At 45.1% G+C, this 17,238-nt stretch overlaps 1 protein-coding gene across 2 annotated transcripts in view; it reads right to left on the bottom strand.

Moving 5' to 3' along the window:
* Positions 1-144: 144 nt before the first annotated feature.
* Positions 145-17,238, bottom strand: part of SLC51A (solute carrier family 51 member A) — a 21,196-nt gene continuing 4,102 nt past the window's right edge. The window contains exons 3-9 of one of the 2 annotated variants that reach the window (XM_059687505.1): positions 8,130-8,284; positions 7,160-7,233; positions 5,819-5,977; positions 5,144-5,255; positions 4,746-4,892; positions 1,947-2,052; positions 145-1,187 (exon numbers count right to left, since the gene is read on the bottom strand). In XM_059687505.1, coding sequence (XP_059543488.1) covers positions 1,051-1,187; positions 1,947-2,052; positions 4,746-4,892; positions 5,144-5,255; positions 5,819-5,977; positions 7,160-7,233; positions 8,130-8,284 — 890 coding nt within the window. In that variant the 3' untranslated portion in view covers positions 145-1,050. Of the gene's footprint in view, positions 1,188-1,946; positions 2,053-2,401; positions 2,600-4,745; positions 4,893-5,143; positions 5,256-5,818; positions 5,978-7,159; positions 7,234-8,129; positions 8,285-17,238 lie in introns of those variants that run through there. The other variant, XR_009451843.1, reaches the window with a different exon arrangement.

Genomic DNA, 17,238 nt, shown 5'->3' on the forward strand with positions numbered 1-17,238 from the left:
ATGAAAGTTAGCCCTATCACCAGTGCCGACGTCTGCGGGAATGTTTTCCTCCACTAGTGTCCAGTATATTGTTTTCCTGTCTGAGTATCATTAATTTGTTCAGAGTTACTCTGGCTTTTGTCATTTAGCCAAATAAAAGCAAAATGGTTTTACCTGATGTTTTATTTTCTGTGTTTTTGACCTGATATACATGTGTATGATACATTTTATGTATTTGAGGCTTTTTAAAAAAAGATTTTTATTGATTTCAGAGAGGAAGGGAGAGGGAGAGGGAGAGGGAGATAGAAACATCAATGATGAGAGAGAACCATTGATTGGCTCCCTCCTGCCGGCCCCAAAATGGGGATTGAGCCCACAACCCGGGCATGTGCCCTGACCGAGAATAGAACCGTGACCTCCTGGTTCATAGGTTGACACTCAACCACTGAGCCACACCGGCCGGACATATTTGGGGCTTTTCTTATACTCTCAATTCCTTTACTTTTGCATCCTAATTTATCTCCTCAAAGTCAAGCTCCCTGACCATATGATAGGGGGATTCCTTTTGCAGCTTGGCACAGAAGACTTAAAAAGCCATTGTCCCACAAAGGGAGGCTGACCCAGCTCTCCCAGGTCTAATGTCATCAGTGCTCTAACGACACATCTGTAAGGAAAAGAACACCTTTGATCTATTCTTCAGGGACCTGCTTTCTTCAAAACTGTGGGCTTATCCTACTTTGCCTGACTGAGTTCTCTCATTCTTATACCGTAAGCTTTACCAATATGCAAGTTTTAAGGGCTAATCGTGGCACCCATGGGGGTAATGTGCCCGATTATAGAGTTTCAAACTCCATTCTGTTTGTCTATTATGAAACTAAATTACCTTCCCCAGGCAAGACCCAAAACAACCTCATCCTATTGCATGATTCACCTTCATCTGTATAGTCCAGTGTAATTTGCCAGCTTGTACTGACAATGGAATCCTTCCCCATGTGGTCAATGTTGAGGGACAGTGAAGAAATTGTGTGCCCATCTCATGAGTACACTGTCTCACTGTCCAAGCCGTCCACCTCAGGCTTTGAGGTTCGAATCCAGGTCTGGAGAAGGGAAAGGTTCATATCCAACCTTGTCGTCTTTCCTTCTGTAGTATATCCGTGTCAGCACAGTCAGCAGAAAAGTCTCCAGTATCAGGAGGTGGCAATTCATCACTGCAGTGCGGGGTGGAATGTAAAGTTGGTTATACTAAATTATAGCGGTGGTATCCCACCAGCAGCCCTGGCATGTCAGTGGGACAACACTTTCTGTAATTTCTCCTCACACCAGCACCTAGTGCAGTGATGGCGAACCTATGACACGCAAACTCATTTTTTTGGTTGATTTTTCTTTGTTAAATGATATTTAAATATATAAAATAAATATCAAAAATATAAATCTTTGTTTTACTATGGTTGCAAATATCAAAAAATGTCTATATGTGACACGGCACCAGAGTTAAGTTAGGGTTTTTCAAAATGCTGACACGCCGAGCTCAAAAGTTTCGCCATCACGGACCTAGAGGCTGTTGTGAGTGAGTAACACAGCGGGTTAATAGTAAAGCCCAAGCCAGAACTTGGCTCTCAACCTTCTGCAACCTGAGGCTAGCATTAAAACTCATTTCTTCTGTGTGTTTTATCAGCATGATCTCTGCTTCCCAACCACACCCATTCCTCTCCCAAGAGCTAAGGATGAACCCATGGCTTTCTTGGTTGGCCGGCAAGGCTGGCCTCAAGCTGTGCAACTGTAGCTCTCCTCTGTGTGATCAGAGAAGGCGCAGTCTCCTTAAATCTCTGCTGAGATCTTTGGAGATCCCTTTCTGAGTATTCGGAGCAGCAGCTTGCCTGGCCCAACCTCTGATCTAAGGTCCTCTCTTCCCTGACCCACCTCCTCTCACCCATCCTGGAAAGAGATAGGAACTTCTATGTGCTCACCTTGAGACCTGATTTTAGAGGAAAAGGGAGGCGAACAAGCAATCTGTCCGCCATTGGCCAACACTGAGAAGATGGATGGCTGCAGGGCGGTCAGGATGAGGAGCACCTGCGGAAGGGAAAAGAGAAGCGAGGGCAGAGTGGGCTCAGTGTCCATGGCGCTGAGGTCAGCTGGCCCACTGCCATGCTTGTCCTGCCGCTGTGCGTTTGGCCAGCCTTTAGATCGCTGCAGTTCCAGAGCGTTGATTAAAATGTGGTGACGTTTGTAATCTTTAGAAAAATTACAACCTCATCTTCCTACCCAATATTTTATTAGAGTTCCTGACAAGAAACAACAAAAACTGATGGGGGGGGGGGGTCAAGTTTATTCCCTTATTTCAGCCATGGCTGCTAATGAGCATTTAAAGAATAAAATGGATGGATGATTAGGGAAGAGCCAGTCCATCTACTTCAAGTACCTGAGATCCCTGCCGATAGAATGATGAATGGTTCACTATTAAAGTGCCCTTTGAAGAATCTCTGCTGTGCCAGGGCTGGAGGCGAAGGGGAATGAGTGTGCAATGGGTACAGACTCTCCGTGGGGGAGATGCAAACCTTCAGGGGATGGATGGTGGCAATGGTTGCACAACAATGTGACTGCACTTAATGCTGCTGAACTGTACATATATAAATGGTTAAAACTGTAAAATTTATGTCATATATATATGTTATAACACAATAAAATAAAAGAAGAAGAAGAAAATAATCTCTATCCAGAGGCCCCAGGAGCACTATTTGCCTTAGTACTTGTCCCCCCGAGGCAAGGCAGACCCAGCTTGTCCAGGCTTCCCCACAGGCTCAGCACTGGCAGGCTCTTACCTGTGCCTGACCCTAGGGCTTCTGCCCCTCAGTCCCTGACCCCATTTCAGGCTCATCTCTCTCTTCCCCTACCCCCTTCAATTCTACCTGCTATATGCCTGGAGATTCACATTTCAGAGGCATCTGCTTAGAGCAAATGAGAATTTATGTGAGACCACTCTGTTAGCTAAAACGCAGTTATTGTTTCTTGGAAGCAGGAGAAGGGCCCAGCAAGGAGACAGAAAGAATGGAGAGCGAAGGAAAACAAAATATTGCACTTGGTGGAAAAGTTGTCTTTGGACTTGGAGAATGAAAAGTGCAAAAAGCGAACAACATGCTTTTGAGAGAACTTTCAGAAGAGGTGTGATGATGAGAGGCAGTGCGAAGAGAAGGAATGCGGGTTGGGAGTTAGACAGATCTGGGTTTAAATTCTAGCCGCACTCCTGTGTGCCTTGGAGCAAGTCTCATGACATCTCTGGGTCTCAGTTTTCTTATTTGTAAAATAAAAATAATAATGACGCCTAAGATTATTGTGAATATTTAAATGTAATGTACAAAGCCATGGCCAGGTGGCTCAGTTGGTTGGAGCATTGTCCCACATTCCAAAAGGTTGTGGGTTTGATTCCTGGTCAGGGCACATACCTAGGTTGTGGGTTTGATCCCCAGTTGTGCATACGAGAGGCAACCAATCAATATTTCTCTCTCACATTGATGGTTCTCTCCCTCCCCACCCCTTCCTCTCTCTCTCTCAACATATCTTTGGGTGAGGATTTTTTTTTTAAAGTACTGTATGAAAAGTGCCTAGCACATGGTGTGAGTAGTTTATAGTTGTAGCTGAGATAATGCTCACACTGCTAGTGGTGATGGATGATAGGATTTTAGGAATAATCATAGAAAAGAAAAAAAGCAAAGACAGAAACAGTTAAGGTTATGGGTTGAATTGTGCCCCCAAAACAGATATGTTGAAGTCCTAACCCCCCAGTACCTCAGAATATGATCTATTTCAAAACAACATCTTTGTTTTGGTTAACTAATTATATGTCATTAATTAAGATGAAGTCATTCCGGAGTAAGGTGGGCCCTTATCCTTTTTAAAAAAATATATTTTTATTGATTTCAGAGAGGAAGGAAGAGGGAGAGAGAGATAGACACATTAATGATGAGAGAGAATCATTGATCGGCTGCCTCCTGCATGCCCCACACTGGGGATCGAGCCTGCAATCTGGGCACGTGCCCTTTAGTCCACAGGCAGATGCTCTATCCACTGAGCCAAACCTGCTAGGGCAGTGGTCAGCAAACTCATTAGTCAACAGAACCAAATATCAACAGTACAATGATTGAAATTTATTTTGAGAGCCACATTTTTTAAACTTAAACTATATAGGTAGGTATTGTTATTAACTTAATTAGGGCACTCCTAAGGCTTAGGAAGAGGGGCCAAAGAGCCGCATGTGGCTTGCGAGCCGCAGTTTGCCGACCATGGTGCTAGGGCATTATTCTCATATGACTGATAGCCTTATAAGAAGAGGCAGAGAAGATGCGTGAGGGGAGAAGGCCATGTGATGACTGAGGCAGAAGCAGAGCGAGGCAGCTGCAAGTTGAGGAAGGCCGAGATTGCTGGGAAACCCCCAGGAGCCGGGAGGAGGAAGGGAGGGTTCAGAGGGAGGACAGCCCAGCTGACGTGTTGATTTTGTACTTCTAGCCTCCAGAACTGTCAGAGAATAAGTTTCCGTTGTTTTGAGCCACTCGGTGGTATTTTATCACAGCAGCCCTAGCAAACAGAAAGCAAAAATAGCACAAACAGCAAAATCTGGGAAGGGGCAGGGATCACTTTCCAAATCTCACAGGAACCTAAGGCTTAAGGAGGTCCCCAGACCCCTCTGAGCCTGTATTAGACTCACCTCCTAACCCCAATGATTTGTAGTTCTATTATGAGCCCTCTTTTCTCTCTCAGGGTGTAGTTACCTGGAACAGAGCAAATTTGGCCCCGATGTTCTGCTCGCCCAGGTGCAGCTTGGCTTGACGGAAAAGGATGGCCAGGCTCCAGAGAGCCAACAGGGTGGACACACCGAGGACAGTGTTGATCCACAGAGCTGTGCTCTCCTCAGAAATCTGGTGGCAGACCAAGTGGGAGTCAGTGAGGGAGACGAGCCCTTTCCCTCCCTCTTATTTCTTCCCCCAAGGGGAGAACAGTGCCATAGCCCTGGCTTATTCCAGTCCCCTCTCTCCCACCAGAGTGCCTGAGCCTCTGTTCTAGGTCCCTCTGTCCCCGGTATCAGGGGATGTTGGCTCCAGCTATTCCTTGTAGAGCTCAAAGGTACCAAATGAGCCTCAGAGTTCCCTGCCCCTCACTCCTGGCTTACGTCTGCTGGCTCAAAGATGCCATCCGGGATGAGGAACAGGCCCACCAGGCCCAGCGTTATCCTGAGGAAGGCGTACTGGAACGGGCCCAACATCAGCAGCTGGAGCTTCTTTCTGAGGGGAGCGGAGGGTTAGGAACATGGGCCCACAGGCCACCCACCCCAAGACAGCTCTCCTCCCCCTCACTGGGCTCCTGGGCCAAGGCTTGGCCGCCATCAGACACCAAAATGCTTAAATGGACGGGGACATGGGGAAAAGCTAGAATGTTAAGAGCATTGGCAACCCTTCTTCTTGCTCCCCACTCATTCCGAGACCAGAATGCTGCCTTTGGAGCAAGAACGATCAGTGTTAACCCAACCTCATTAACCAGATGAGCAGAGGAGGCAGTAGCCTGGAGTTCAGTTTCCTCTGTGTGGCTAAACTTTGCAGCGGGCAGTGGCTTTAGCGATGGGAACTTCGGAGTTCTTTCTCGGCTCCCCTGACCCCTGAGTGGGTGCCTAATGTGTGGGGTCCTGGCTGGGGATACCCACCCTTTTGTCATTGACTTTGTTCCATACAAGACTAGCTCCAAGAGGTTTGAAGGAGAGCTGAGAGAACCAACCAGCAGACGCTCTTGGCAGAGAGAGTGCAGGAAGCTGGAGCCTGTTCTTCAAGGACGCCCCTCCCTCCCGTCTCACCTGGTGAGCTTGAGTTTGGGGCAGCAGGGGCAGCAGCAGCAGCAGGGGCCAGTGTGGATCCTCATCGGGGTGTCCTTCAGTGTCCTCACCACGGCCTCCTTCCCACCAAAGCCCTGCACTATGACCAGCATCAGCAGGTAAAAGCACACCGCGTAAAACCTGGAGTGGGAGAGAAGTGGGCCTGAGAATACACCGAGGGGAGGTGGCAGCCTGCTGAGGGACAGCCTTTGCCGCCCAAGAAAGATGGACTGCAAAGGGAGCGGGGAGGGGGGGGCTTACTGAGGGGATCGTGGTAGGGACTAGGCACTCTGAATGTGTGACTCCAAGAAGAACGAGAGGGGACGGAGTCCAGGGGCCTGGGAAGAGGGGAATTTCAAGCTGTGGGACAAAGTGATGGGCCTAGGACAGGGGTGGGCAACCCCTGGCACGCGTGCCACACATGGCACGCCAGTAACTGTTGCTGGCACGCGAAACCCTCTCTTATAATCTTCCATTTACAATTTTTTTCTTAGTATCGACTTTTATTTTTCGGATAAATTCAGTGTAGGTGCATCTTAGATAAATAAATAAGTTTACATAACAAGTTATCTTAAAGACCATAGACATGGATTGACGAGAGAGGGGAAGAGCAATTTCTATGTCTTTGCCTTAACTCTCCCTGCCTTCCTAGATCCGACCAGTGTTTTGGTTTCAGCCTCAGACGCAATGGGTTTTCGTTGACAAGACAACCGCCCCACCTACTTATTCAAAATTTCACTCTATAAAAATGAAACCTTCTCTCTCGCTTTGCCCACCGGTACTAACGAAAGGGAAATAAATTTCTATATTTCTCTCGGCAGCAAAAGTCCCACTGATAATATCAAACAGTCATAAACTTTTCTGTTGGACTATCAGTGTACATGTATACATTAAAAAATAAATGTATTTTTCATTATCATATACTGTGTTTTTGTCGCTTGAATGAATTTTATTATTTCTTCAAGGTTCTTCACATATGTACACCTTAAGAGATAGCAAGCAGGTGTAACATGTTCTCAAAAAATTAGGGTTGGCACGCAGAAGAATTTTGAGTCAGAGATTTTGCTGGTTTTGGCACGCACTCACAAGAAGGTTGCCCACCCCTGGACTATGATGAGCAGATCCAGAAGTTCAAGAGACCCGGGTTAGCATAAGTTGGAAAGGGCTTGATTCGATTCGTGATCAAGACCGGTTTTCAGGGATTTGTGGAAGGGAGAGGGGATAAAAGCAGGCATGGACTCTGGATTCCCGGGTGAGTGGGGAGCAGAAGGGAACCCCTGGAAGAATACCATCCCCGGAGCTGGGGGCGGGCAGGACACTCACGAGATTATGGCCATTTCCACGAGCATGAGGGAGCGAGGGATCCAGAGCCCGAAGCAGCAGAACACAGACACCACCTGGGAGAGGAGCAGGAAGCCGGTTCAGGGGAGACTTTGTGCTCACCCTCTTGAACCTTTTGTGACGAGAACTCAAGGAAGCAAAACCTAAACCTTTGAGGGACTATTACTTTAAAGTGGCCAGCTGGAAAAATCACTAATGGAAATTTTTTAAAAATTTAATTCAGCTGTCAGTTCCTTCTATGTCTAGGGTTAGAGACAGCATGTCACCTTCAGCCAGTGTTTTCTTTTTTTTCTTTTTTTTTTGAAAACTATCTCATCCTATATCCTTGGGGTAGGAGTAGGTGAGTTCATCCTTAGTAGTAAATAAATCAAGATTCAACCCTTACTCTTCAACATCCCGTGTTATGGGAGTGTCTCTGATGACTTGAGATGGTTTAGGCAGATGTCATCTGCCAGGAAAGGCCCTCAAGGGCCCCACTCTGCTCCAAATAGACACACACAGCTCACCAGAAGGAAACAGAAGTCCAATCTTACGATCTACGAGCAAGCCAAAGGCCAATATAGTGGCTGTGGGAATTTTGAAAGCCTACAATGTAAGGGTAGAGCTAAGTATGATCCCATGAGGAAAACATTCTTTCCCTCCTGCTCTCTGCGGAACCACTGCTTCCTGGACCGAGAGGAGGCTTGCTTTTAGCAGCAACACCCTGGGGAGTAGTGATTGAGCCACTGGTGACAGAGCGGTTTCTTTAGTTGTCTCTGTGGCTCTAAGAATTCCAACACTCCATCCCACTGCCTGGGGCCTTCCAAGCAAATGGAGATCCGATTAGAAACCCCACCTAAGGTGGTAGAGGCAGGAACTCTTTGCTGACTGGAATTGTTCAGTTTAGAGGAATTCTCAAAACGGCCCCTGTCTCCTCCTCACTCCCTCCCAAAGGGCAGCTGCAGGCCCTCACCGTGGGCGCAGAGCTGCTCCAGAGCAGGGTCCTCCGCTTGATGGGGCAACGGGTGTTCTTGTACAGGTAGACGGCGTCCTCCAGGAAGATGGCAATTGAGCCCAGGGCAAGCAAGGTCATGGTGGCCGTGAGGGCAATTTCCAAAGGGCCCAATGCTAACGTGGAAAGAGGGTAGACTCCAGTGAGTTGATGACCAGGACTGAGGGGCAGAAATGTGGCTTCCTCACTTGGACTTCAATGGCTTTACCATACATAGAATTATCTGGCCTAGGCCTATCCATGCAGAAGAATGGCTTCTTCTTAGACCTAGAAAACTTAACATGTGGCTAAGAAATAGTCATTCCTCTACATGGACGGGAGACAAGACCAGATCGTTTAAGGTATGTTGACACTTAACTGAGCCAGGGTATAGACACCAAACAGGTTTTTACATACGTAGCAAAAAAATTTGGATTAGGAGTTCACTTTTCTACCTCCAGTGCCAGGTGTCATGCTCGCAAACAGGGGCCAATTAGCATTATCACCGAAGCAGGATGTAATATAGTGGTATACTTTAGGGCTGTTTAAAATTGATTTCAAAAATTATGTCGTGAAACTGGACCATCAGAAAGGGATTTTAGCAAAAGAGAAATGGACACAAGACTCCAAGGACCTTCGACCCATGTTGGCCCCACACTTTGTCTTACATTAAATGTGGTCCAGTAGCTCTCTCTCTCTCTCTCTCTCTCTCTCTCTCTCTCTCTGTCTGTCTTTCTAGTCCTCACTTGAGGATACGTTTTTATTGATTTTTAGAGAGAGATAAAGGGAAAGAGAGAAACATTGATCAGTTGCCACCCATATGCGCCCTGACCCGGGATCAAACCTACAACCTGGGTATATGCCCTAATCGGGAATCGAACTCACAAACTTTTGGTGTACAGGATGATGCTCCAACCAACTGAGCCACCCAGCCAGGGCCCAGAGGTCTCTTTAGTTTATTACATTCATTTGAGGAGTTGTTAGAAAGTAGCTGTCTAGGCCTGCCTTCAGAGTTGCCGCTCCAGCAGATCTGGGATAGGCCCAGTAACTGTATTTTTAACAAGCTCACCTGATAATGGTCAGGAGATAAGCATTTTGACAAATACCAGTGAAACGCCTCAGGCCTCACTACTGCTAACAGGGAAACATTAACCTAGTTACAATATGTGTTTCTGAACATGTGACTCATAAACGCAACAGCTCGTTTTAAAGGGGTCTTTGTCCTGAGTGAGTAAGCCTGGGCCCTCACTTATCTAAGTCCCTTCCCTAGTTGGCAGGCTCTCCTTTCCTCCTACCTGGCCAGATGAGAGGAGGAGGGGGGAGGAAGACTGCCAGAACCCAGTCCACTGTCCTCCTGCATTGGGAGTAGAGTACGAGGAAGGTGTTGCTTAGGTGCCTTACGTTTGGTGACTGCGGGCAGCTCAGTCAGAGAGACAGTACTGCTGAAACCAAGCCGGGGAGGAAGGAGACCACAGCAGAGAACTGAGTTGTCGTCTGGATCAGTCATACCTGGTGTACCCACAAGGAGCACCAGGTCAACGGTGAAGCTGTCAAACATATCACCTCGATCCTGGTTGCTTTTCAGGGCACACGTTTTTCTCTCTGTTTGGTTTGTCCGAGGGGGGCTCCTTATCTCGGTCACAGCCGGGTCTAATGACCAACCTGGAGGGCCTGCCACGGGGAAGGTGGCCCTGGGGTTCTAGCTCCCAAGCAGGACTCTGAGGTTGGTGGCGAACTTTTTCTCTCTATCACAGGCCACAAAAGACAGGATTGTGCTGTTTTCTCTCCTCCTACCCATCCCTTTCCCAACTCACCTCCGTTTAGTTAGGATAGAGCCCTCTGAGTGTCTAACTTCCTGGTTTGGCAGAGTGATCGCATCAAATCATCATACTGTATACCTGCCATTAATATAACTAACATAATACGGCGCGCCAACTATATGTCAATAAAAATTAAAAATAAATGCACAAGTGCCTGGCTTGGCGTTGCTGTTTCTATTCAGCTCTGTTGCCACTTTCTTAATTACCTCTCCAGATACTGCTCTAGTAGGCCCTGCAAGTTTTGAAAAAAACACACACACAAAAAACGGTTGCAGTCCTTTACTTTACCTTTTTCTCCTGGAAACTCTTTGCTTAAATCCTCACCCAAGGACATGTTTTTATTAATTATTAGAGAGAGGGGGAGGGAGAGAGAGAGAAAAACACTGATGTAAGAGTGAAACATCGGTCGGTTGCCTCCCGTGTGAGCCCTGACAGGATGGGACCCGCAGCAGCCTTTTGGTGTACGGGGAGGGGACCCTGCGCCGACCCGCTGAGGGACCTGGCCAGAGCCTCCTTGAAACTTGTAAAATCAAAACATCACAGAGGATTTTTAACATGATTTTTACCCTCACACAACAGTTACGGGGATGCACATCAGCCTGCCGTCTCTCAGAATCATTCCAAATTGATTACGGAGGTAAGCCTTTAAAAACCAAACAGGAAGAAATGAGAGGGAGAAAAAAGAGAGAACTGTATTTTCATCAAAACGTTGGAGACCAGAGAGACCTTTTTAAGCTTGGGCACAATCCAAGAAGTCACAACGGGAACAAGGGTCACACTTGATACAAAGAGTTTAAACTTCTGAAGTTTTTTAAAAAGGCAGGAAACAGACTGGGGGGAAACGTTTTTAATAAATGTGTGCTAAAGTTTAAGATCTTTATTACATAGAGAAAACTGATAACAAAGACAGGAGGCTTTTGCAAATAAATGGGAAAATGACATCAGCACAGCTCAGGACACGTGCAAAAATAGTCAACCTGCATCATAGTCAGAGAAGAGCCAAATAGCAGTGATATATTATTTTTTATTTTATGAAAAGATAATGTTCCTAATATTATTAACTAATAGCCATAAAACAACTTATATGTCTGACAATATTGGAATTATTGTCAACTACCCTATAGAACAGCGGTTCTCAACCTGTGGGTCGCGACCCCTTTGGGGGTCGAACAACCCTTTCACATGGGTCGCCTAAGACCATCGGAAAACACATATATAATTACATATTGTTTTTGTGATTAATCACTATGCTTTAATTATGTTCAATTTGTAACAATGAAAATACATCCTGCATATCAGATATTTACATTACGATTCATAACAGTAGCAAAATTACAGTTATGAAGTAGCAACGAAAATAATTTTATGGCCAAAACCGGTTTGGCTCAGTGGATAGAGCGTTGGCCTGCGGACTGAAGGGTCCCAGGTTCGATTCCAGTCAAGGGCATGTACCTGGGTTGCGGGCATATCCCCAGTGGGAGATGTGCAGGAGGCAGCTGATCAATATTTCTCTCTCATCGATGTTTCTAACTCTCTATCTCTCTCCCTTCCTCTCTGTAGAAAATTAATAAAATATATTTTAAAAAAAACAAGAAAATAATTTTATGGTTGGGGGTCACCACAACATGAGGAACTGTGTTAAAGGGTCGCGGCGTTAGGAAGGTTGAGAACCACTGCTATGGAATATGATGCAGGCATGAGAATTTTGTGCATGCCATAAAAAATATTTGCAAAGAGTATATAATAATATTTTTAAAAAACTTATTAACACTCAACTTAAAAAAAAAACAACTTCTTAGCAGACCCACTAAGGGATAATAAAGAACATTTACTCCTTCCTCATATCATACAAAAACACCTAAATATGAAAGTTAAAAATAAAGTTTTTAGAAGAAAACACAGAAGTATATCTTCATGATATGAGATATGCAAAGATCGTTTAAAATAGGACACAAAATCACTAATAATAAAAAACTAATAAATTGGACTTCCTTAAAATCAAGAATATCCATTGGTCAAAAGAAACTATTAAGAGAATGGAAAGGCAAGCTCAGACTGAGAAAAGATATTTGTAATATAGATAGCCACCAAGAGACTCATATCCAAAATATGTAAAGAATTCCCATCAGTAAGAAAAAGAACATAATTTTTTAAATTAAAATAAAAAGACCTCAACTTCAAAAGAAAATACCCAAATGTTCATGAAACATAAAAATGTGCTAAGTTTCAATAGTCATCGGAAAATACAAATCTGAGATGCCATTACATACTCACAAAAAGGGCTAAAATGAACAGCACTGAGTATTCCAAGTGTCCGTGACAATGAGCAACAATTGGAACTCTCATACATTGCTGTTGGGAGCAGCACAAGCACTTTGGAACACAATTGGGTAGTACCTATTAAACATACACCTAGCTATGACACAGAAATTGCACTCCTGGATACTTATTCAATAGGAACGCTTATAGTCATTGAAAAAATGTTTAGAGCAGCATTATTCATAATGGCCAAAACTGGACACAGCCCATATGTTCTTCAATAAGAATACAGACAAATAAATTGTGATATGGAATATCACAATAAAAAAAAAAGGATGAACTATTGATACATGCAACAAAATAGATTACTCTTAAAAACATAATGATGAACGAAGAAGCCAGACTCAAGAACACTTACTGTTTGATTTTGTTTATATGAATTAAAGAACAGGGGAAACCAATCTATAAAGGTGATATAGCCCTGACTGGTTTGGCTCAGTGGATAGAGCGTCGGCCTGCGGACTGAAGGGTCCTAGGTTCCATTCCGGTCAAGGGCATGCACCTTGGTTGTGGGCACATTCCCAGTACAGGGTGTGCAGGAGGCAGTTGATCGATGTTTCTCTCTCATCGATGTTTCTAACTATCCCTCTCCCTTCCTCTCTGTAAAAAACCGATAAAATATATTTTAAAAAAATAAACGTGATACAGGTTGGAACAGTGGTCATTGTAGAAACATTAAGTGGGAGAGTTTAGGAGACCCTACTGGATGCCGGAAATGTTCTATAGGTTGATCTGGGTGGTGCTTTCTCAGGTGTACACCTAGGTACAAAATCGTCAAGGAACATACTTAAGATCATTGCCTTTTATTGCATTAATTATATCTTTAAAAAACCTTATGTGGACAGAGCAGAATGAAAAATTAGCACAGTAAATTATAACCATGTTTAAAGAAATTAATTGGGGAGAGAAAGGCACAAAAATGTTGCAGAAAAGAGTGAGGCACTAATATCTTTATCTTACAAAATGGAAAGTCAAGACACACTATCCATAGTTGGCAGAATAAGAAATAAACTATTGGCATGTATATAAAGCTGTAAAGATAACCAACGAAAAATATTGCCATAATTATATGGAGAGAATGGAAGAAAGTTGGTGCTAAGTGAGCTAAATCCTTATGTATCATAAAGCAGCAACAGATAATGTCCAAAATTGATATTCTAGGAAATAATGGGTGCACATGTTGGTGATTTGAAGGTAACTATAAAAAGAAACATCAGCTAAAAAAAAAAAAAAAGAGGAGGAAGATTAGAAATGGGAATGCAAAAGGCAGGGGATTGTTGATTTTCATAGTAGCCCTTTCATACTATTTGATTTTTAACCATGTTCATGTATTACTTTGATAAAATAAAAATATTTAAAAATCATTGTGTAGAAAAAACCTAGAAATACTAAAAACACACACAACAAATGAAAACACATTAGCAATGCTGTCTTTGGGTGATGAGAATGTGGGTTTTTAAATAGGACATAAAATTATAGGTATAGCCATAACCGGTTTGGCTCAGTGGATAGAGCATCGGCCTGCAGACTGAAAGGTCCCAGGTTCGATTCCAGTCAAGGGCATGTACCTTGGTTGCAGGCACATCCCCAGTGAGGGGTGTGCAGGAGGCAGCTGGTTGATGTTTCTCTCATCGATGTTTCTGACTCTCTATCCATCTCCCTTCCTCTCTGTAAAAAATCAATAAAATATAAAAAAAGAAAGAACAAATATTTTTTAAAAAATTATAGGTATAGTATGATTCCTAATCCTATCTTATAAAAGAGTAATATGCAAATTGACCATCACTCCAACACAGAAGATGACTGCCCCCATGTGGTCAAAGATGGCCGCCACAAGATGGCCGGCAGAGGAGGGCAGTTGTGGGTGATCAGACCAGCAGAGGAGGGCAGTTGTGGGTGATCAGACCAGCAGAGGAGGGCAGTTGGGGGAGACCAGGCCTGCAGGGGAGGGCAGTTAGGGGTGACCAGGCTGGCAGAAGAGGGCAGTTAGGGGTGACTGGGTCAGCAGGGGAGGGCAGTTAGGGGCAATCAGGCCGGCAGGGGAGCAGTTAGGCATCGATCAGGCTGGCAGGGGAGTGGTTAGGGGCAATCAGGAAAGCAGGCAGGCAAGCGGTTGGGAGCCAGCAGTCCTGAATTGTGAGAGGGATGTTCGACTGCCCAGGCAGTGGGATCAGGCCTAAATGGGCAGTCGGACATCTCTCGAGGGGTCCCAGATTGGAGAGGGTGCGGGCTGGGCTGAGGGACACACAGCCCCCCCAACCCCGTGCATGAATTTCGTGCACTGGGCCTCTAGTACTGTTCAATAAAAGCACAGAAAAAGGAAATACACGGTGAGATTAGCAGTGCCTGTCTCTGAGTGGTGGGACTATAACAACTTTTCCTCTTTTTACTTTTCTGGATTTTCATATTTATTTTTCTGAATTATTTTTATAATAGAAATATTTAGTTTAAAAAAATACACACCCAAGAAAAAGTCCAAATAGGTAGAAACCAAAATCAATTCAGTAGGTTCCTAAACACCAATGTCCATTGTTGGGAGAGGCAGTCACTGCTGGAGGCCTCTCCTTGCCTGACCCCCACTCCCTACCTGACTCCTGTCCTCCCTGGGAGCAGCGTGGAAACGGCCCTTTCTCAGGCAGGCCATCACGGCCCAACCCTTTCCCCGTCTGCGCTGCCCTGAACACCCCCTCCTCCTGGCAAAGCCGCCCTCCCCTTGACTCAGAACCACAGTCCCCTCCTGGCCTCTGACCCCCCCTCAGTCTCCTCTGCTGATTCCTCATCCTTTCCCACACCCTCTGTTGTCCAAACTCAGTCACTGCAGCTCAGTCTTCTCTGCGTTGAGGGGTTGGGAATTTCCCTACCCCTCCTCTGCCTCCCAACAGCCACATGAGCACTCCCACCTCCAGGACTTTACACTGGGTTTCTGCTGGTTCAGCTTTTCTCCCTGGCTCCCAGCTGGCTCCTCGTCGCCGAGTCTCTGCTGCAATGCCCCTCAGCCAGCTCCTCTAGGCAGTGTGTCTGCCCTCCGCAGTGAGGCCATGTGCATGGGAATGTACCTGCTTGGTGTCTGTCCTCTCACCTTAGTGTACACACCACCGAGGCAGGGACTTTGTTACTCTTGTTCTCTGTTCTGTCTCTAAGTGTTTAAACTATTTGTTGAATGAAAGAAATAACCCCAAGAGAATCCCTATTGTCATCTCCATTTTATAGGCTTTTCCAGGAAACAAAGCTTAGAGTGTTAATCACCTTGTCCGGGGTCACACAACCTTGAAGTGAACCCAGGAGTTCCTGACGCTAAACCCATACTCTCAACCATTACACACACTGACTATTGGTTGTGTTCACATAGATATGGGAGGGCGTGTGGAGTGATGGAAACAACCAAATGCAACCCTAAAAAATGTTTTATTTATTTATTTTTTTAATATATTTTATTGAGTTTTTACAGAGAGGAAAGGAGAGAGATAGAGAGTTAGAAACATCGATGAGAGAGAAACATCGACCAGCTGCCTCCTGCACACTCCCCACTGGGGATGTGCCCGCAACCAAGGTACATGCCCTTGACCGGAATCGAACCTGGGACCCTTCAGTCCGTAGGCCGACGCTCTATCCACTGAGCCAAACCGGTTTCGGCAAAAAAATGTTTTAATTTATGAGGGAGGGTGGGGCATATTCTGACTGTTCGGTGTAGAAATGCTTTGCACTGTCTTGTAACTGCTGGCTTGGTACTCTATTCTCCCTCACACTGGCAGGATCTTTAGGCTCTGGTACCCACCTCCACAGTGTAAAGGCTGAGAATAGAGGTTCCTTCACATCCATAGCCTGATACCTCTGCTCTCCACCAAACTTACTTATCTTCTTAGAAGATTTGTGTCCTACCTTATTTTTCTATACTTTAACTGATATTATGAGACAAAAGTGTTCTATGGCCAAAGGATTGTTGGAAATGCCTTAAACAAAGTTAAACACGCCTCTTTCCTGCAGAGCATACTGAAGTGTTCATCTGATTTACATGTTAATTTCCAACAGGAGGGATTACAGCTTTTATAAAACTTGCGTTTCTATCGACTCTGTTTTCATGAAGCAGAACTTGGGATTAGTATCCCAAGGAACACACTTTAAGAAATGCTTGTCTAATTGACCATTTTGCTAGCAACTAGCAAATTTCCCACTGTCTTGGAAATGTGAAGGTTATAATGAAACAATATAAGAACATTAAAGTTTTGAAGAAAGAGTATCACCCATAATCCTGCCTGGTTCCTAGTCAAAAATTATTTTATTTTTGCATATTTGTTTTCATGGCGTTCAGAGCGTAGGCTCTGGAGTCAGAGACATATTAATTGAAAGTAAAATTCCACTTACTATTTGCTCTAATTAAAACTCCTAGCACAACACCTGGTATGTAGTATTTGCTCAATAAAAAGTAGTTTTAGCCCCAACTGGTTTGGCTCAGTGGATAGAGTGTCAGCCTGCAGACTGAAGGGTCCCAGGTTCGATTCTGGTCATGGGCATGTACCTTGGTTGCGGGCACATCCCCAGTAGGAAGGTGTGCAGGAAGCAGCTGATAGATGTTTCTAACTCTCTATTCCTCTCCCTTCCTCTCTGTAAAAAATCAATAAAATATATTATTTTTTTTTTTTAAAAAGTAGCTTAAAAAATATCCTGGTTTGCCCTAGCCCAGTGGTCGGCAAATTGCGGCTCGCGAGCCACATGCGGCTCTTTGGCCCCTTGAGTGTGGCCACGAAGTTTCAATCGCACTGTACATGCGCGTCCGCACGTGGTATTTTGTGGAAGAGCCACACTCAAGGGGCCTCAGTTTGCCGACCACTGCCCTAGCTGGTTTGACTCAGTGGATAGAGCTTTGGCCTGTGGGCTGAAGGGTCCCAGGTTCAATTCTGGTCAAGGGTGCCAGGGTCGTGGGCTCAATTCCCAGTAGGGGGCGTGCAGGAGGC

This window comes from Myotis daubentonii, chromosome 3, assembly GCF_963259705.1.
Source record: "Myotis daubentonii chromosome 3, mMyoDau2.1, whole genome shotgun sequence".
NCBI classification, from domain to species: domain Eukaryota; kingdom Metazoa; phylum Chordata; class Mammalia; order Chiroptera; family Vespertilionidae; genus Myotis; species Myotis daubentonii.